This window comes from Neomonachus schauinslandi, chromosome 2 (genome assembly GCF_002201575.2).
Source record: "Neomonachus schauinslandi chromosome 2, ASM220157v2, whole genome shotgun sequence".
Classification (NCBI taxonomy): Eukaryota; Metazoa; Chordata; class Mammalia; order Carnivora; family Phocidae; genus Neomonachus; species Neomonachus schauinslandi.
Window position 1 is genome coordinate 147,368,538 of NC_058404.1, and position 21,962 is coordinate 147,390,499.

The 21,962-nt window shown below is 39.8% G+C and overlaps 1 protein-coding gene across 5 annotated transcripts in view; it reads right to left on the minus strand.

Moving 5' to 3' along the window:
* Window positions 1-6,733: 6,733 nt before the first annotated feature.
* RUFY3 (RUN and FYVE domain containing 3) overlaps window positions 6,734-21,962 on the minus strand; it is a 76,534-nt gene continuing 61,305 nt past the window's right edge. For 2 of the 5 annotated variants that reach the window (XM_044912931.1, XM_044912932.1), the window contains exons 11-18: window positions 21,600-21,767; window positions 20,606-20,703; window positions 15,662-15,781; window positions 14,291-14,390; window positions 12,494-12,558; window positions 10,111-10,138; window positions 9,252-9,326; window positions 6,734-8,166 (exon numbers count right to left, since the gene is read on the minus strand). In XM_044912931.1, coding sequence (XP_044768866.1) covers window positions 8,023-8,166; window positions 9,252-9,326; window positions 10,111-10,138; window positions 12,494-12,558; window positions 14,291-14,390; window positions 15,662-15,781; window positions 20,606-20,703; window positions 21,600-21,767 — 798 coding nt within the window. In that variant the 3' untranslated portion in view covers window positions 6,734-8,022. Of the gene's footprint in view, window positions 8,167-9,248; window positions 9,327-10,110; window positions 10,139-12,493; window positions 12,559-14,290; window positions 14,391-15,661; window positions 15,782-17,996; window positions 18,346-20,605; window positions 20,704-21,599; window positions 21,768-21,962 lie in introns of those variants that run through there. The other 3 variants (XM_044912934.1, XM_044912933.1, XM_021702231.2) reach the window with 2 other exon arrangements.

Below are 21,962 nucleotides of genomic sequence, written 5' to 3' on the forward strand. Positions count from 1 at the left end.
AGTAAAGTAGAAGCAGGCTTAAGTGCCAGAGGCTTTGAAAAAAAGTGCTGTCATGTAGTAGGAATACATTTTCCCTCAATTCAGATTAGAAAAGAATCTCTGAGGTTTGTAGGAAGGGAATAAAGCTGCTATAAACATTCATGTGTAGGTTTTTGTGTGTACGTAAGATTTCAACTCATTGGGGTAAATACCAAGAAGTAAGATTGCTGGATCATATGGTAAGACTATGTTTAGTTTTGTAAGAAACTGCCAAACTTCCAAGGTAACTGTGTCATTTTACATTCCCACTAGCAATGAATGAGAGTTCCTGCAGCAGTTCATTCTTGTCAGCATTGAGTGTTGTCAGTGTTTTGAATTTGAGCTATTGTAATAATAGGTGTTTACTCGTTATCTTGTTTTATTTTGCAATTCCATAATGACTTTTTTATACATTTATTTGCATCTGCATATTGTCTCTGGTGAGATGTGTGTTTAGATCTTTTGCCCAGCTTTTTAGTTAGGTGGTTTTCTTATTAAATTTTAGGACAGGGATATAGGAAGGTTTAGTTTGGTTCTTAAACCTTGATGATATGAAAATAAATGGTGGGGTAATTTGTAAATTGTTTATATTTTATTTTTTGAATGAAATAAAATTCGAGAGATATGAAAGGATATACAGTGAAGTCTCCCTCCCATCCTGTGCTTTAGCCACTTAGTTCCCCTACTTAGGCAACCCTGTCATTAGTTTCCAGTGTAAACTTGCAGTGATATTTACTGTATAGATAAACAAATATTTAATAGACATTTTCATTTTTTTAAAATATAAATTATAGCATACTATACATGCTGTTCTGTGCCATTTTTTTCCCATTTAATACATCCCAAAGATCATTTTATATCCATATATAAAATCCTCTCATTTTTTAAAGTGTACAGTATGGATGTACGTAATTTAACCTGTCCCTTACTAGTGAACAGGTGAATTGTTTCCAATCTTTTGCTATTGTATGCTGAAATGAATTATCTTGTATAAATTTATGTCATTTTGTACATACATAAATTTCTCTAGGATAAATGGTCAGAGTTTGTGCACTTGTAATTTATATCTAAAATTAAACTTATATCAATAATTTGTTTTTTCTTAGTTTATACCAGCAACGCAAGTGCCCATTTTCCCATAGCCTCACTAACACAGCATATTAGCAATCTATTTGCCAATCTGACTGGTTTAAAAAAACCCGCGGTGGTGTTCTCTTATGAGGTAGCATTTCATATTTAAGACTTTCTGTGAATTGTCTTCATATCCTGTCCCCATTCCCCCCCCCACTATCCCCCTCTACTTACTCTCCTCATATTAATCTTAAAGCATATCCAAGGCATAGCATCACTTTATCTGAATATATTACAGTATACGTCTCTTCTTTAAAAAGGACTTAAAAAAAAACCCACCATTCCTAAAAATACTAATTTCCTATCACAAATATCTATCTGAAAAGTAATTTTTTAAAAAGTTTATTTGAATCAGGATCTAAACAACAATCCACACATTGCATTTGGTTATTATGACTCCCCTGCAACATTTTTCAATTAAAAATTTCAAGTATACAGAATAGTTAAATTATAAACATGTATACCTACACCTAGATTTTACAAGTAATATTTTGTCATATTTTCTGCATTGTGTTATATCTGTCCTTCCATCAATCTGTCTTTTTTTTCTTTATAGATACCAAAGTTGTAGACATACTTGACTCTTGAGCTTTTTGAAATACATACTGTTAGAGTTTTTTTTCTTGAGGTAAAATTTACAGCGAACAAATGTTAAGTGTACCTACCACATGATGAGTTTTAATGTACAACTGTGTAACACAAACCTCTAGCCAGCTATGGAACATTTCCATCACATCAGAAAATTTCTTTACCCAGTCAAGTCCTGTACCTCTCCCGTCCCGTCTCCCTGTTAGGATTTTGTTTTTACCATAGATTGGTTGACCTATTCTAGAACTTCATATAAATGTATTCTTGTGTAAATTTTCACTCAGCATGTTTTGAGATTCATCTATATGTTTCAGCTCTTTGTTCCTTTTTCATTGCCAAGTAGTATTCCATTGTAGGAAAATACCACAGTTTAACCTTTCACTTAGATGAACAACTGATGGACAATGGGCTGTTTCTAGTTTTTGGCTCTTACCAATAAAGTTGCTGTGAACATTCTTGTGCAAGCCGTTTTGTGGATCTACGTTTTAATTTCTTTTGGGTAGTACTTAGTTGAATATCCTGAGTTGTAAGATTGATATATTTTTAATTTTACTAGAAATTGACATACTTTTTTCTAAAGTCATCCTGTTTTGTAAAACCAACAATATGAGAGTTCCAGTAGGTCCACATCCTCACCGTTTGGTTCCAGCTTGTAATTTTAGCCATTCTGTGTGTAGTGGTATCTCATTGTGGTTTTAATTTGCTGTTCATGACAATTGATGATAATGAACATTTTTTCATAAGCTTATTGGCCATACAAATATCTTCTTTAGTGAAGATGAAGTGCCTCTTATTTCTTTTAATCTGTGTGTTTCCCCTTCCATTTCTTTTGCCCTTATTTGAAGAAATAAGTTTAACCTGTAGAGGTTTCCACAAACTGAATTTTGCCAGTTGCCTTTCTGTGATATTTATTGACCACTTTTCTATTGTGTTTGGTTTTTTTTCTTAATAAGAACCCTTTATTCTTGCAGTGAGCTAACTAAATACCTTTCCCCTCAGCGCTTTGTCATTTTGTTTGCTTATCATGGCAGAAATTATTTTTATCTGGTGTAATTCTTATTATTTTGGTAAGCATGTGAGTGGGGGGAGGGGCAGCAGGAGAGGGAGAGAGAATCCCAAGCTGACTCCATGCTGAGCATGGAGTGCGACATTGATCTTGATCTCGTGACTCTGAGATCATGACCTGAGCCAAAATCAAGAGGCGAATGCTCAACCAGCTGAGCCATCCACGTACCCCTGTGTGGTGGCAACTCTTAAATCTCCCCTTTTATGGCTGCTAGGCTTTGTGTCAGAATTAGGTCATTATAGTGAAATGATTTTGAAAGTACCTGGTGAAAAGACATGGAAACCAAGGTAGACGAGAATATGAATGGACTCAGCGAAACAATGATCATCATGGTGTATTTAAGAAAAAGTCTTTAAAATGATCCTGACTGAATTTGAAGTCCACAGGTGAAATTTCACAAGTATATTCAAAGACCTGTGATCCCAAAACATAACCTGGTTCTAACTGAACTAAAGAGGCTCTCAACCTTTCTTTCTGTCACTTGGCAGTATCATCCATTTCTTGGTCTCTTCAAGAAAGCAAATATATTGGGCTAATTTTTAACCTGCTTTAACTTACAAGAATAAATTCTTTTTATTTTTTTTTAAAGATTTTATTTATTTATTTGAGAGAGAGGATGAGAGGAGAGAGAGAGCACATGAGAGGGGGGAGGGTCAGAGGGAGAAGCAGACTCCCTGCTGAGCAGGGAGCCCGATGCGGGACTCGATCCCGGGACTCCAGGATCATGACCTGAGCCGAAGGCAGTCGCTTAACCAACTGAGCCACCCAGGCGCCCAAGAATAAATTCTTTTTGATAGACCTTATAATTGAATGTGAATGATGCTATTGTGTCAGAAAGCAGCACCCCCAAATGGTAAGGCAGTGTTGCTGCCTGGGGACTTTTTTGGCTTTTCTGTCCTATCTGCCTATTGGAGGCCGGGGTGCTCTCTCTTTACCAAGCTTAATTATTAACTCCTAGGACTCTGACATCCTCAGCAATGCTTACAACTGGTCACTGGCTCTATTTTTTAACTAACTTTACATTTCAGTATGCTGTCTTTGAATAAAATTTGCCTTTTATTCTAGGTGTAGAAATTGTACGTCAGATATTTGATTTCTGATTTGGTAGACATACTTAGAAAATTCTCTTATACAAAAGTAATGTGTTAACAAAATTAATTGTCGTCAGGGATGTGGGGAATAAAAGATCTTGATAATTGACAAATCCCCAAGCCAACAAATGTCTAAGAAACCTTAAGATTTGACTTGAGGGACCTTTAAGGGGATATATTAGGCCAAGTTATTTGAAAGGTGTTTTGCTATAAATCAAAACATGGACACTTCTGAAATACAATTCTTTAAAAAGGGCCTACATTACATTTAGTCATCATGTCTCTTTAATCTCCCAACTTTTTTGTTTCTGACGACCTTGACAATTTTAAGGAGTACTGACTGGTCAGATATTTTGTAGAATGTCCCTCAGTTGGAGTTTTCTGAGGTTTTTCTCATGGTTACAGTGGGGTTATAGGATTTGGGGAGGAAGAACACAAGGGTGTCATTTTCACTACACCTTAGGAAAGATTCATGATCTCAGCATGACTATCACTGACATCAATTTTAATCACCTGGCCAAGATGGTGTTTGCTAGGTGACTATATATAAATTTCCTTTTTTCTTTTTCTGTATTGTACTTTTTTTTAAAATTGTACTTTCTATATTGTGCAAGTTACTAAGCACAGCCCACGTTCAAGAGGTGGGCAGTTAAATAGTAGCTATAAAATTACTTGGAATTTTTCTGTGTAGATGTGCCACTTCTCCCTCATTTATAATCTTTTATATCAATATGGGCTCAGATATTTTGTACTTTGGCTTATAATCCTATGCTACATTATTTTGTTGCTCACACTGTTTCAGCTTTGGCCACTGGGAGCTTTTTATTGGCTTCTGTATCCCTTCAATGTCTCCCATCCCTTGGTTTTTATGCTACCACCTTACTTTCTGGCATTACAAGATGTCCCAGACCTAGCATCAGCCATTTCTTCAAAGAGCCCTGGTTCCTTTTAGTGGATAACGGTGTTAGAAACCAAGCTTTACGAGTGCCTGGCTGGCTCAGTCATTAACGTCTGCCTTTGGCTCAGGTCATGATCCCAGGGTCCTGGGATTGAGCCCCACATCGGGCTCCCTGCTCAGTGGGGAGCCTGCTTCTCCCTCTCCATCTGCCTGCCACTCTCCCTGCTGTGCTGTCAAATAAATAAAATCTTAAAAAACAAAAACAAACCCAAGCTTTAGTTTCTAATGAGAGATTCGATACTGGGTTGTGCCCACTGCTACCGAGTGTTGGCTTCTAGATCCTCTCAGCAGAGCTGTGTACGAACCCATATGGGTCGTCCCCCTTCCCTCAACCCCTGGCAGCGGCCATTCTACTGTGTCTGAACTCGACTGCTCTAGGGACCTCACACAAGTGGAGTCCTACCTGTCCTTCTATGACTGGCTTGTTTCACTTCTAATGTCCTCAAGGTTCATCCGTGTAGTAGTATGTGTCAGAATTTCCTTTCTAAGGTGGAATAATATTCCATCGTGTGTATCTACCACATTGTTTCTGCTTTCACTGGTGGACATAGGTGTATAAATACGTTTGAGTCCCTGCTTTCACTTTTGAGTGTGGTATACCCGGAGGGGGAATTGCTGTTCCTACCTGGGGATTGCGGTTCCTTCAGGACCCGTCCTGTTCTGCAGCGGCTGCACCACCACCACCAACACACAGGAGTTCCAGTTTCTCCACGGTTTGGATGAAAGTCCGACCCATGCTATTTTTGTTGTTGTTGTTGCCTGTGCTTTTGGTGTCTTATCCAATAAACTAGTGCCAAATTGAATGTTACACTCTTTTCCTGTTTTTTTTTTTTTTCCCCGAGTTCTAGTTTAGCTCGTTTGTTTAGGTCTTTGAACAATTTTGAGTTAATCTCTGTATATGTAGTAGTAGAGGTCCCACTTCTTTTCCCTAGCATGTGGGCATCCAATTTTCTCAAGGGATTTGTTGAAAAGACTGTCCGTCAAGCCCCTTCTGGTCTTGGCAGCCTTCTAAAACATCATTAGACCATATATGTGAAGGTTTATTTCTAAGCTCTCCTATTCCACTGGTCTATGTTTTTATACCAGTACCGTACTATTTCTTTTTTTACCATACTGTTTTGATCCCTGTAGCTTTGTACTAAGTTTTGACGTCAGAAGTGAGATCTCCAACTTTGTTCTTTTTCAAGATTGTTTTGGCTATTTGGGTGTCTGCTGAGATTCCATATAAATTTAGGATGGATGGTTCTCTTTCTGCAAAAAATACTGGGATTTTTGATAGGATTACATGGAATCTGTAGATGATTTTGGGTCATACTGGCATCTTAGCAATATTAAGTCTTCCAATTCATAAACACGGGTGTCCTCCCATTTGTTGTGATCTTTAATTTCTTTAGGGAATGTTCTGTAGTCTTTAGTGTACAAATCTTCTGCCTCTTTGGTGGTTTATTCCTAAGAATGGTATTCTTGTTGATGCTACCCTGTGAATAGTGGAAAGCACAATTTTTAAGGAAGACAGACCTAACATGAAGTCAAGGCATTCATGACTTGGTTCCCTTGCTTTTGCGGACAGCTTCACTAATAAGAGATCTTTGGAGTTTTGTTGGGGCAAAAAAAAAAGGCTAAGTAGCTTTATGTGTAAGTCACAATAAAATCTCAAGTGGCTAATTACATATTCTTCCTCACATTCCAGGTAGAGCTGCCTCTTTTCAATTTGATTCAAAACTAGTTATAAAACAGCTTTTGCTAATTTAGGGTAATTCTCCACATTACCTGTAGCACCTAGAACAGTGCTGAAAACCTGTAGGTGGCCAAAAATAAGATGAAGAATCACACACACACACAGTATTACTTAAAGGGAAAAAAACACTCAAAAACCTAGGCTAGAATTATTAGATTTTATTTTTCCCTAGTACTCTTAAAGCTCAGCTTCACCATGTAACAGGCCAGACTTCCGGAATAACAACTCTTTCCCAGGCTATAACCCTTTTGAGGAGAATTTATCAAGTATCATGGTTCCAGGATGTTTCCACCCCAGAATTCTAAACCAGTTACAGAATCATATCTTCTTAGGTCTTAATTGGAATCAACAATCTAGACACATTTAACATAATCAAAATAGCACATACCATTGTTTTTCTTCCCTTGTGGAATGCACTTCCCCCTCTTTTCCCCAAAGGGTTTGTTATGAAGAGATGTTTAATTATCACACTTTCCAACAAACCTACCAGTTCTAATCCTTGGCTCAGAAGAAGGTAGCCTTTATTCAAAAAAATTTAATAAATATTCTGAGCTAATTGATCTCAGCCTTGGACAAATTAAAATTGTTTTACTTTACACCTGACTAAGCTTTGCTTTCAATACCTATCTGCAAAGTCAAACCCTATCTTTAAAACACAATTTTCATTATGACTTGGGAGAGCAGGGAAGGCCTAGGAAGGGAGTTGGCTTTTATTTTGCAGGAGGACATTCTGAAAAGGGCAGATACTTACTTTTGAAGTCATTAAGTGGAGAAATGGCAAATGTTCCTCTTATTCTGATACTGAAAACTTGTAAGGCCAGGACCTTTCTGGTCCTGAAACTATAATAAATTACATTGTTTTAAGTACATTCAAAATTTATATTACTCTTTAATTTCTTTTCCCTGAGTTTGGGTTCACAGTTTGGTAGAGATACTTTAAAGAGGTAGTTAGTGGGGGTGAAGAGAAAACGGTTTATGTCTAGCAGCACCTGGGGATAATATAAAACATCATTTTGATCTCAGTTAACATTTATCTTTCCCCTTTGAATCTGCAAACGTAACAGAAGGAGATGATCATTTTCCTTTTTTTTTTCTTATCTGTATGGACCCTCTCTCCTATTATATCCACGCCAGTATTATCACTGTTCATAAAAATGAAGAGCCCCTCCAAAGACATGTTATAAAATAAAGCCTTCAAGGTGGGGTTGTTTAGATTTAGAAGAGAGAGGCTCAAGTGAGTAACTTTTATTCATACAGTCATTAGGGAAAGTGAGCAAACCTTCCAGCGCCCCCAGCCACTGCCTTTTCTCCCTGGACCTGGCTTATTTAAATCAGTCCTATCAACAAGGGAGTTGATTCTAAGTTCTGGGCTCTAGGAGATCCTGACATCTAACACGGGTGGAGACACCGGTCCAGGTCTTGGCTTCCAGTCTTACGATGGGCTGGTGGAATACTGTTTCATCAGACGCTCGTGGCAGGGATTGCAGACTCGCTCAGGCTTGATACTTGAAGGAAGAGGCAGTTCGTTTGTTGAGCAGCCATTACAGAAAGTTCCTCTGCAGTTCTTACACACATTCTACAAGGAAAAGAGGGAGGTTAGGCAGGGAATAGAAGAGCAGAGCATACGGATGCATGGGATATAAAAGGCCAAATACGGTAAATGCTCAATGCCTCATCAGGTATTGACTGAATGTTTGCTAGGCGCCAGAATCTGACCAAACACCATCTCTGTCTACAACGAAGCTTACCGTCTAATTCTTAGGTCTAAATGAAGAGAAGCAGTGCCACAGAATTCCAAAGAACAGATAATATACAAATAATTTATCTTTAGGGTACTTTCATTCATTACATTCACTTTTAGGGGGGCTAATTCTAAAATCAGTTTGTAAGTACCTAAGAATAGTCCAAATAAGGCAGGCAGTGAGTGACCTAGCAATGGACTGGGTAGCCAGCCTAGGATTACAAATTTTGCCGAGCATGAACCGGAAGTAAAATTCTGGCTACCAGAACACTCACTGTATCTGAACACTTCCTTCACTCTGCCTACTCTAACAAACTGGGGAAGTGCTCTGCCAGAAACCCCTGATGATCCGAGGGGAAAACAAGTGATTTTGGTGGAGAGGGCTCATTTCCCTCAGAGGCTGATTCTCCAAATAATTCAAAGAATCCCCCCCCCCCCCCCCCCCCAACTATTTGATTTGTTCTAAGCAGGATGAAGTATTAGAGGAGTATAGATTTTGGGGCCAAAGTCAGGTTGCAGCCTGTGGGCTTTGCCACTTATGACTTGAGTCAACTTTGAGAAGTGTACTTAAAATCTCTGAGCCCAAGGTTCTTCATCTATAAAATGATGGCACAAAGGAGATAAGCTTTACAACAGGGACTTGGTCTATGCTTGTTCACTTCTCTTTCTCCAGCCCATTCCACACAATAGGCACTCAATAAACATTTAGTTATAAATTTAATCTTTAAAAGTTGTATTTATTTTAATGGGGATTTACTGACATGACTTACTATGACTGAAAAAAAAATACCTATTTTTTAAACAGGTATTTTATAAATGCTTGTTTCTTTTTGCTCTTCTCCCCACTCTGTACTCTACACAGCAAAGTCCCTATTATTGAAAGGGACATCCCTATGAAGAACCTGTTTGGGTCTCACCACTGTTATCTTGGTTCGGCTGCCATCTTCCTGGCACAGCTGACACGTCTGTGGCTTTTCAGAGAGCAGCGGCTGATCCTAAACCACATATTAAGCCAGTTAGTTTCTCTTAGCCCCAGAAATATTAATACTTTCAGAATATTCATTTTCTTAGTTACAAAATTAACAGAACCGCACTACAGACTATCTGGAAGCTAAAGAAACAAATGACATATGGTTCTAACACCTTAATACAGCTCTGGTAATCCCATCAATATCCTTGGAGCTCTTTTTATTTTTATAAAAAAGTAACGTGACTTTATTTATAAAAAGAAAAGTCTAGGATACGAGTGTGAAGTAGAAAGTTAAGAAAAGTCCCGTCCCTCTTGTCCTACTATATCATCAACAATGGAAAGCAGTAGGTTTTTTTTTACATCTCACTGGATAAATGACAGGGTGGCTCAGTCACAGACACATTTATCATCTTTCTCGTGCAGTTGTCATATCCTATTATACTTGCAAAGTATCTTGCAACCATTTATATTTGTCTATTTCCAAGTGATCAAGACGAATTTTTTCTGTTTTATGGAAGGGAAAACTAAGGGAAAAAGAGGTACAGTGAGTTCTCTTAGGTCCCACAGTATGGCAAAGAGAATTTCAAGTAAGAAGTGAGACCTGCTGTTTACTTAGTAAATTGCTCAGAGCTCTGCTACTTCCGGTGACAGTTTCAGGCAAAGGCATGTTTGTTAAGGATGCTGTTAAAAGGATGGGCCCCAGGGGCCTGTGTGCATTTACTGACTTTCCAGGCTGCCTGTGTACAGCTAGGGATAGCACAGCCAACTACGTAATTCATACAAGATGTCAGAACGGGAGAATCCATTACCTGCTCATCCACAGGGTGAGACTGCAGCCTACAATGGAAAATTAAAAACAGGAACAAACAGCAACTTATTATATTTCTATGTGAATCATTTCAAAAGCACAGAAAAAGCAACAACATGGTTCTTTAATGTTGTTGGCACAAGTTGTCAATCTTGACCTCCAAGGAGAGGAAATTTTGGTTGTTAAATCTATTAGCAGAATCTGATCCTTGACCTACATTATGGTTCCTGTTTAAAAACAGACTTGGAGTTATATTGTATGCTTTGTTTTTACTACCAAGAAAATAGTTTAGCATTTGTATCCCAGCCTGTAGAACTCCAATGGCCAGTGCTATCCATTTTAATATCTTTTACTATATTAGTCGACCCATTATATGTCATGTATTCGTCCCCTCTTCCAAATGTCCTTAAAATGTGAACTTCTTCAGCAAATTAATCAGGGTAAGGGGAATGAATGAGACTGTCACAGGAGTACCCATTCAGGCTGAACTATTTCTTCCCGAGACCTAGCTGAGCTCACCCTGATTTTCCCAATTTGGAACAGAATTTAAGAGGAGCAGTTCTGGGGATAATACACCACAGATCCACAGTGGCTCTGAGTCTCCACGGAGTGGCAGTGTGACCACCAGTGTGACCAGGTTTCCAGGCTGTTCCTTGGACCATAATCCCAAGAAACCTGGCAATGTTTTAGGATTGTTGTTCCGGCCAGGACAGGCTTTGGAAGCAGCTATTACGGCGAGCAAAGGAATCAACAAAGAAAACAATGTAAGCAGAGGCCACTTATAGGTGAGACACCTCGCCTCTCTGTGCTCCTCAGTTTTCTCATCTGGAGAATTACATTTTTAAGGAGATAATGAATGTGAAACACACTATTTAAGCTGCAGAGCACAATACAGATAGAAGGTAGTGTTGTCTTATATTCCCATGGCCGAAATCAGAGGCTGGCATGTAAGGTACTCCTGATTGTCTGTAAATGGCTTGGTTTTAGTTTGGAATGGTGCTGATTCTGAAAGGCTCTTTTATGCCCTCATTAATTTTACAGCCTTTCTAGTACCTTTCTGTGGCCCATGCTGATCTGTAGGGTAGTTTAAGGTTAGTCCTGGATTAGGCCGTGCTCTCTTAGGGAGTAAACTTAAAGGCTTTGGAATCATTCTGGCCTTGGAGGTCAAGTACCTGCATAACGAGTTTTTTGTTGGGACTGTGTGATTTTTCTTCTCCAGCAGCGACTTTGCTCAGGTAACACTCTACCTCATTCTTGAGGCATCAAAGCCTGGACAGGGACAGTTGCCAAAAATGTATGCTGTATAGTGCTCTCCAAGCCCCTCTGTGCTATCTTTCTTGTTACTAACCTTTGCTGCTGTTGTTGTAACAGACTGATTCTGGGAGCAGTTTTAGGTTCATAGCAAAACGGAACAGAAAGTACTGACGTTTCCCATACACTTTGCCTGCCCTCCCCCCTTCCCCCAGTATCAACATTCCACACCCGGCGGTGGGGGGCGGGGGGGGGGGAGCGCAAACGATGTGACAATCGATGAACCTGCATTACACATCATAACTACTCAAAGTCTGCAGTTTGCATTAGGGTTCACTCTTGGTGTTGTACATTCTAGGGGTTTGGACAAATGGAGGACATGTATCTATCATTACAGTACCATGTAAGTATTTTCACCATCCTAAAAAATGCTCTGTGCTCACCCATGAATACCCCCGAACCCCTGGCAAGCACTGTTTCCATGGTTTTGGCTCTTCCAGAATGTTATACAGTTGGACCTCCTTCGCTTTTTAATGCCGTGGCACCATGTAACATTTTGTTATATTTCTACCTGCTAAAATAATTGTTAAAAGTCAGTTTCCTTGAAACAATCCTATGGTTTTCATAGTGAGCAGATCAGATGAAGAGTTAAGAAAAAGGCATCAAGTTAAGCTGTTTGAGACCCTTAAGAGAAAAGACACAAAGAAAATGAGAGGATTTATTTGAAACATAGCTGCCTTTCACGTAGCATGTAGGTGGAAACAAGTCATACTCGAGTACATTTAAGAACCTAAGAATTGCTATGATTTGTACTCCGTTCCTCTGTGATACCAATCCAGTAAAGATGAGAAATAATCCCTGAAGTGATAGATAATTTGAGTTTGGGGATTAACCAGGGAAGAGTCAGAGGGCAGCTTGATCACCCTTCTTTCTTCTGAAATGGACTAAGTGGGTTTGGTTTAATATGTGTTCTCTGGTTGATTTAGTCACTCCCCCTTCAAAATGTCTTTCTGGAGTATTAATATTACAAGTCAGTGTCTGGTCTGTGCCACTGCCAATTATATCAAAAGCGCCCTCTTTCCCACCACCCCCAAACAGCGTTATGTCTTCGTTAGTACTTTATTAACAAACACCTGTGGCTTTCGTCCAGGGGCTTTTTTGGTTTAATATTTTCCTCTTGAATTTTGTGCTTCCCATCCTGCCAAGAGAAAACAGCCCAATTTGTTAGTTATTCAGAAGGCTCAACAGTGATGATGTTGCAGACATTTTCTTCTGTACTGTCTTAGCTTAGGTATAAAACTAAGCAGCTTTTTTGTTAGGGAAGGAATTTAACTTTCAAGATATTTTCCCTCATTCTTTGCTCTAAGTAGTTTCTTAACAAATTGTTCCGATAGAGTTTGCAACAAATGATTTTCAGAGTAGATATTTTCCTTCTTAACTCTTGCAATTCAAATAAAATTCAGAATATATCCTATTTATTTACAGAGTGGGCTCAAAGTATCAGTTACGTCTTAGGGTATCTTAGTTACTTCCGTGTATCTACATCTGTCTCCACCCCCGAGTCCCAGCTGGGCTCTGGAAAACTGGGGACACCAAGCACCACCGTATCGAGCAGACTGTAATCCTCTGGCACTCAGTCAAGTAGCTGCCACGATGTCACGACAACTTACGCAGCCCATACAACCTGAGGAGTTTTCTACTCTGAAGGACCGATGTCAAGTTCCAAGCTGCATTTCTACCGAAGCTTGGAAGCCCTGCCTGGGCAGTTTTTAGTGACAAATTCTTTCTGTGGCACACACACACTGCTGTCTGTCCTGAGCTGCCGTCCATCAGCCTCCAAAAATAGAATGCACGTTCTTAGACCCCTCGTGTCAGGGAAAGGAGGTTAACGCAGTATTTACACTCCTGGAGCCTCTACTGCAGGGCAGTTCAAGACTGAGGAACATAGGGCCTCACTGGAAAAGCAGGGGAAGATCGGACAAGAATGTGAGTAAGTCTCCGTAAGCCCTGCTAAGTAGATTTCACGGTTGCTAAACTAAACTAATAAAGATGGCATGCTACAAAAACAGTGGTATTTTGCACACTTTAAATGAGTAGTAATGAGTACTATATAATACATTTCTATTTACCATTATTTGCTATTCTCCAGCAAATTGGCATCCCTCTAGAAATGTTAAATAAGAAGCTTATACATTTGTCCTGCTTTGTTATATATAATATAAACAAAGAAGCTACTTTTTTCCTGTGTTTGTCTTTGAGTAAGTATTCCATACTTTTCTGATTTTACTGTTTGAAGAGGTTGGCTCCTGTTTCCTGGGTCCCAGAGATGGTCTTATTCAACTTTAGCTTCCTCACCATTATAGGAGCTGGGGGTCTCTCTCCTAAGACTGTTGTGTAGAAACTTCTACTGCTGTTCTTTAGACATTCTGTATTACTTTCTTTTCCCCAAGCAACTCTAGTTCCCTCTTGTTCTAATTTTCCCAAGAGAAAAGTACCTTGAGTATACTAAAACTGAAATCCTCATGATTCTGAAAAAGGCATACAGAAGCAAATCCACATTTAAGACAATTCTGTCAAAGGGAAATTCAGAGTTGGGAAGGATTACTATAACATATTATTAAAGATACTAGCCAGCAGAAGTCCAAGGAACACAAGTGTTTGTTAAGACACCCAAATAATCTTACTTAAAGTGAAAGGGATAAGAGGGTCACTGGAAATCATGGTTATGAGGCCTCTTTTCCATGTGAAATCAAGAGAGTATCTAGAGGTAGACTGAGAATCAAGGCCTTGTGTTCACTCTGGGTCCTGTCTGCAATCTACATACTCGAGGCCACAGCATTAAGCTTGTGTTCCCAGAGAGAAAACTGTCCGGCCCATCAAGGTAGCCTCTAAAAATTAAGTAAATGACCAAGGGAATAATCCAATATTACCGTTTTGGGTTCTGGTTTCTGAGAAACCTTTCCTGGGATGCTCCTGTTGTTCTGTAACCTTCTTTCTCTTTCCAGTTTTAGTTCTAACTCAAGCTGGTGCCTGGGATGGGCGGGAGAGGAAAAGGATCAAAATTTGGATTTCTGCACTCATATTCTCTAAAGAATGCCAAACCCTTTTCTTAAAGCTCAGCAATTAAATTTTAATACTTGATTAATAAAAAGTTACCAGATATATATGGACAATCAGGTTTTAAGGTGTTAAAACACAATAGTAAAACCAGTAACACTAAAATACAGATAATGTTTAATCTTTCCTGGATAATTAAGAATGTACTTTAAGAGTGGCTCAGTCGGTTTTAAGTGTCTGCCTTAGGCTCAGGTCATGATCTCAGGGTCCTGGGATCCAGCCCCACATGGGGCTCCCAGCTTAGCAGGGAGTCTGCTTCTCCCTCTGCCCCTCCCCCTGCTCATGCTCTCTCTCTAACAAATAAATAAAATCTTAAAAAAAAAGGACGTGCTTTAAGATCTCCCAGTGCCTAAGGGTCACCACTCTGAATTATCAGTATTTAAGAGTAACTCTTAAAGAGTTGTAGTCAACTGAATGACATTTAGTAGTATTTACTATAATTAAAAGACAGTATTTACAAAATTTCAGCAAGAAACAGTAAGAAATCACCAACACTGTCGTCCCATTTCATCTTAATTAGCTGGTCTCTCTTTAATGTTCAATGCCCAGTTCCACTGCCAGCCACTAGTGTCCTTAGTAGCCATGTGCTTTTATATCCAACAACAAAGTTCTCTTTGTTTGAAGTCAGTGGCTTCAGCAAAGAATTGAGTCTCATTTGACAGGCAATATGGAAGAGTGGTTAAGGACTCGGAGTCAGAGACAGACTTTTAGAGTGCTGCCACTTACTAGCTGAACTGTGTCAATCTGGACAAACTGAACCCATTAAGCTTAATTAATTTCATCTGACAATGGGGGTAAGACAATTACCTACTAACAGGGTTGATGGGAAGATGTTAGGACCAAATGCCTGTGTAGTACTTTGTAAAGTTCGCAGCACACAGTAAAAATTTAGGGAATACTATTATTATCAGTGTTATGTTGGCTATTAACTCTCATTCCTTTCTATTTATCTGGGACCTTGCGTTCTAATTTCCTCCTTTGATGGCAAAGCATGTTGACAAACTTTGGAAATGCTGATATATGCAAAGCTTCCTGAATGCTAATTCCAGAGAAAGGATGTTGCCAAGGACAGAACGGAGAGGGCTGGCTCAGGGTTCCTCCTTCTCTTGCTGCTAGCCTTAGAACTAACCCCCCCCCTCCGCACCCCCCTCCCCCCGGGGCAGCTCCTGGCACCCTTTCTTCACCGCTGCCTGGTGAGCTCCTCTACTTCCAGCTGCAGACTGTTGATCTTGTCTCCGAAGTCCTGCTTGAAGAGACGGTTGTCCAACTCGGCAGACTGGCGGCCTCGCTCAGCCTGGCGCAATCTGGATGTGAGCCATATGAACTTGTGATAAAAAACAAAAGCCATGGTGGGGAGGAAGACCAAGCTTACAACACAAAATAAAGCAACCCAACGAAGAAGGCGTGGAGAGACAGAGGAGAGGGGAAAAAAAAAAAAAAGCTTTGCAGGACACAGGGGAAGAAATTATGGGGGGGGGGGGGGGGGGGGGGGGGGGGAGATGGAGAAGAAACAAACTCTAAAGAAAAGCAAGATGAAGGTGAACCAGGCAGAGGAAAAGTTGATTTTCCATTTTTTTTTTATTCTAGTACTACAGTTTACAGCCATTAGATGATAAACAATAAAACATCACTTTTTAGAAAATCCATATCCAAAGCCAACACAGTCCATTAAAGTTAAACCCACTTTTTCGTGTTTATTTCCTAATAGGTCTGGTACCTTATATTTCTGCTTTACACACATAACTGGAACTTGCAAATGGGCAACTACTTTCTTATATGTGAAATTAGAACATTTTCCTGGTCCTTTCCCTACACCACAACTTATATTAAATCACTGACATTGTACATTAACCCTTACCTAGGCTTTGAGTTCTTCTCTAAGGAAAAGCCTTTGTCAGAGTTTGGCCGTCTCTTTCCTTTTCCATTCCTACCAGGTGGTGTGTGACCAAGTGGACAAACAACTCAGCACTGGGCCTATGTAAGATTCCTGATCATATTCTCTAAAAAATTCTAATGAATGTTTTCTTCTATATATCCCATAACTTTGCACCTATAAAAGAACCATGTTCTAAGGGGTGAAACATCTGGGGCTCTATAGAATAGAATTGGAAAGCATGCTACCTGTAGTCTTTAAAACGTTTTATTTTAGTGGTTGAGCACTCTTTCCAAATGCTCATAGAAAAGGCAACTCATCACCACAAAAGGTTGATGAAGATAAGAATAGGTGCAAAATTATAAGAACTAAAATAAGTTCAAGAGCACACGTTATTCCGTGAGGTTGGTCATATGCTCTTTGACTTGACTTTGGTTCAAGTCTGTAAGGACCTATAGAAGCACGCGTGAAATCTCTTACTCTCTTAATTCTGGTTTTTCCAAGAAGAAGGTAAAGAGTTTCAAAAGCTGGAAGCAAAGGGGGGTTATCTTTGTTCCCACCTAAGCAGCTGAAATGCTGCAAATCATAACAAAATGAGAAAAAATATTTTTTTTTCTGCCAAGACTTTTTGAAGGAATGAAGGCTTATGTAAAGCCTGTTCCCCCAAATCAAAAGTCATTAAAAAAAAAAATCCAAGTATTTATAGGATTATTTACAATGTAAAGCCTAGAAAGGGGAGTAGAACTGTGGTCACTTAGAAAAAGAAGCCCTGCTAATTACTATGCTTGGATACTTACTGGGAATTTTTATTTTTAGACTAAATAATAAAGAGTTTATCATGTATCTGTTTCCTATGCTGAAATGGTTTTCTAATAATTAGATTGTTAGTTTCCCAGAGACATTAGCAAATCCCCATCTGAACAGAAAGTAACAGAAACTCTTAAGTAAATGTCTCTAGCAAGAAATGACAGGTGGGAAACCATCACTCATGTCTATACCTTGTTGTCTTTACTCCAAAAGGAAAAGCAGAATAGATCTGAAAATTGTGTAATGTCGTGTTTTTTGTTTTTGTTTTTATGGGAGACGAGTTTTTTCATTAAAATTATTCTCTCTGAGCTACCTAAATAGGAAGTGGAATTGCAGGAAAATGGCAGAGGTAGAAGATGACAAATATTAGGAGGGTTTTCCAAGCTTCCACATTATGTTATCATAAGTTACCTAATCACTAACTTTATCTCTATGTACTTTAAAGAAATGTAAGGATGTGGGTACCCCCCCCCCCCCAAAGTCACTAAGGCAAAAAAGTTGCAAGCAATCTTGGTTATTGAGAACAGAACTGTAGTGAAATACTAAGTACTTATCCGTGGCTTGGGGAGTAAACCTACATAAGGAAAGTGGAAAGGGACCATGGCCTAGGAGACAGAGCGACTGTAGAAGAGTCCAAGTCCATACGGCTGTCACCTGTGGTTCATTACACTGCAAGGCAGAGCAGGCTCGCTGGTACGGACAGCGCACCTAGAATCTGATATTATCTGGGCCTGGGCTGTAAAGGCATCAATAATATATGCACAGAGCGTCCATTCCCTAGGCTGTTTTTTTTTTTTTTTTTTAATGGTGTGTTTATTTATTGGTCAACATTTAAATGGTGTGTTTACTTATTGGTCAACAAAGTCATTTCTCAAAGTTTACTTGGCAATTAATTAAGAACTTATACTAAATGTTCTAACTCTGGGGAGAAAGTAAAGAAGAAAAAACCCACGGCCTAGATATCAAATTGTTTTTTTTTTTAAAGTCCAACAAATTCAGAGTCAATTTTTGGTGACATTTTATGTAGAATCAGAGCTTAAATGTAATAACTTTCAGATTTCTTTCTTTACAATTAAGTTGTACATCAGACTTGCGAGGTGACCAAATGCAAATGCCTAATGATGTTTTGGGATCAGTTTATTTGCTGCACTATTTAAGGTCTTTGCCTGTTTCACCAAATCCTTTTCACTAAATTAGTAAAATAAAAATAAAAATGGAGTGAAAGGTGAATGAGAAAATGAATAAATGGGAAAGACAAAAATAGCAAGAGAATAAGTCAGCTTAATACTTGAAGAAGTCATTATTTTAGTTCTGTCTACTTCAAATGCCAAGTCAAAAAACTATTGAAAAATAATTCTATGCAACATTTCAAAAACCCAATTTATGAACACCAAAATTAATTTGTTAAATCATAAACATATAACTGCTTACGAGCAAGCACTTAGGGAACTTTCCAGATGGACCGATACCTTTTTATTTAAAATCAGCCAAATCAGAAGTTTCAAACGTATTTACTAATTTGCAATAACTTGTGAGTTACCATTAATATGCAGTGCCATTCAGGACGCTCCCTGGTCAAGAATTATGTAAATAAAACCAGTCATCCATTCATTTGTTCATTCATGCATCTGCTAAGTGAATGCCGTGTATGTTCATGGCACTAAGACAGATCCAATGAGGGAACTTAAAAAATTCATTAAGTAACCTGGAGGAACTCACACTCTCATCAGAAGATACATCTATAAAGGGTTATAACGTGGGGCAGAAGGTGACAAGGAAGCAGCATGGACAGGTATGGATGTAAGGCTATGGGAATTCCAAGAAGGACAATGGGTAGATTATTTTTATCTGAGAAGCAGCATCAGCGGAAGCTTTAGGAGAGGCGGTGGCATTTGAGCCTGAATGTACAAAACGGATCTGAAGAACAAGGCAGTGGATGAGGAATGGCCTTCCTAGCTGGTGGAGCTATTAGGCAAGGGACGGATGGAAAAAGTGCAAGCGTGTGCAGAGGCCTGCAGTCGTGCAGTCTGGCCCAAGTGAAAGAAGGGTGATCAGTGGGTGTTCAAGGCGGCAACACAGAATGACTGGCCACGCGTCATGTTCCTTCAGTCTTGAATTCTCGGCCATTTCTCTTGGCAGCTAAGTCACCACAAAGGAAATGGCGGTTTCAGCCAAACAGAAACAGAAGTAGCACAGGGAGAGGATGTGTTTCGGGCTGACTGAAATGTAGGTTCCAGACGGAAAGAGCTGGTCAGAGGATGAAAACCCAAGACTGGGTTTTTAGAGGGGGACGGAGCTGGAGACAGACCTAAGATGGTGGGCAGGGGTGACAGTGGACACTACAGAGAAAGAAGAGAGCAAAGGGAGATAGGAGGGAGGAGAGAAAGGAGTTCAAGTGTTGGAAGGGCCTTCAGTATCCTGGCATCACTAGCATCAGTGCATTCCAAGAATTTGGTGATGCAGAGGAAAACAACGACTGCAAACATATGTAGAAGTGCTTTCAGAGCCTGGCTGGCTCGGTCGTTCAGCGTCCGCCTTCGCCTTCGGCTCAGGTCGTGATCCCAGGACCCTGGGATCAAGTCCCACATGGGGCTCCCTGCTCGGCGCGGAGCCTGCTTCTCCCTCTGCCCCTCCCCCCTTGTGCATGCATGCTCGAACTCTCTTTTTTTTTTTAAAGATTTTATTTATTTATTTGAGAGAGAGAATGAGAGAGAGAGAGCACATGAGAGGGGGGAGGGTCAGAGGGCGAAGCAGACTCTCCGCCGAGCAGGGAGCCCGATGCGGGACTCGATCCCGGGACTCCAGGATCGTGACCTGAGCCGAAGGCAGTCGCCTAACCGACTGAGCCACCCAGGCGCCCATGAGAAGGGATACTATTTCTTTTTTTTTTTTTTAAAGATTTATTTATTCATTTGAGAGAGCGAGAATGAGAGAGAGCATGAGAGGGGGGAGGGTCAGAGGGAGAAGCAGGCTCCCCGCCGAGCAGGGAGCCCGATGCGGGACTCGATCCCGGGACTCCAGGATCACGACCTGAGCCGGAGGCAGTCGCCTAACCGACTGAGCCACCCAGGCGCCCCATGCTCGAACTCTCTTGCAAAAATAAATAAATAACATCTTTAAAGCCCAAATAAATAAATAAATAAAATCTTTAAAAATAAAAACAGTGCTTCCATCCTTGTAGGTCTCCCTCCTCCAACATGACATTGAAATGGGATTATATCAGAGGGTTACCATTCTGCTGTTCAAAACAGTCAGGGAGGCTGAGGTTTCTTAAAAATGTTGTCAGTGACATCTTAGAGAAACACAAAATTTAACTGGCTTTCTACCAGCATGTCTGGTGTTAGGTTGGGAGAATTTCATACACTTTGCTTGCCAAATGCATAGCACATTCTCTTCCCTTCCAGCACTGAAAGCCCAAGATGTTTCACTCAAGAAACAGCACTTTTACCTTTGTTCGAGTTGTTTGATGGTAGCAGCCATCTGATTAGTCTTCTCTTCCAAACGACTGTTTAGTTCACTTTTCTGTTTTACTCCTAAGTCTGAACTCTGTTATGGAAAAGAAGTATGAGTGATGGGCATAGAATATAAAATCCTGAAATAAATCACACATGCCTTTTGAACCTAATGGTAAGTGTGAAACAGAGAAACAGAAATGCTCACATATTTGTATATCAGTTAATTCCCAAATGGAGAAAAACAAAAAGCAACGTTTAAAATTAGTACTGCTATATGCAGTTTTGTCACAGAAATGAACATCAGAAGGTTCATCAATAATCATATTTCAGTATAAGAACTAATGGCATATTGCTCAGCAAAATCAGTCCGTCAGAGAAGGACAAATACCACATGATTTCACTCATGTGTAATTTAAGAAACAAAACACATGAACATAGGGGAAGGGAAGGAAAAATAAAACAAGACGAAATCAGAAAGGGAGACAAACCGTAAGAGACTCTTAACTCTAGGAAACAAACTGAGGGTTGCTGGGAGGGGGGGTAACTGGGTAATGGGCATTAAGGAGGGCACATGATGGAATGAGCACTGCGTGTTCTATGCAACTGAAGAATCACTAAAGTCTACCCCTGAAACTAATAACACACCACATGTTAAAAATTGAATTTAAATAAAGAATGACAAAAAAAAAAGAGCTAATGGAATATATAAGTCAGTTGACAGGTTAGGCTGGAGTGTAGAAATTATCTTATAGGATAAAAAAGACCTGTTTCCCCACTACAATTTGAAAAGTAGCCACGGCTTTCCAGAACAGCAACACAGGATCCTACGACGGGCTGATTCCTAAAGTGGTTTATTGGCAGCCAGCCTCAAAATGAGATGTGACTCTTCCCTCCTGTATGTCAAGTGTGATTCTAGAGAACAAGAGGGGCAGGGGGAACCCTGGGAGTTGAGAGAGCCAGTGAGCATATCCCTCTTATTTGCCCTACCTGCAGCTTAAAGGCAAGTTCATGCTTGAGAGCCCTGAGGTCATCCAGCTGCTGTCGCAGCGACACCAGGGCGTCCTGCTTCTCGCAGACATCCTTCTCCAGCATCTTCATAGCTAATTCCATCTCCTGTCTCATGCTGATCTGGATCTCCAGTTCTTTTTCAACATCCTGCCCCCAAAGGTAAATAAATTGCTTACTCTCTCTTTCCTCAACGAAGTACAAACTATGAAATGCCACAGGAAAAGGTGTAAATTCCAACACTCTCAGGTCTGAATATTTGGGCAAAATAGCTACAAGCTATCATTCAATGCAGAGATATTAACAACTAAAATAATAACTAGGATAATTATAAAAACATTTACT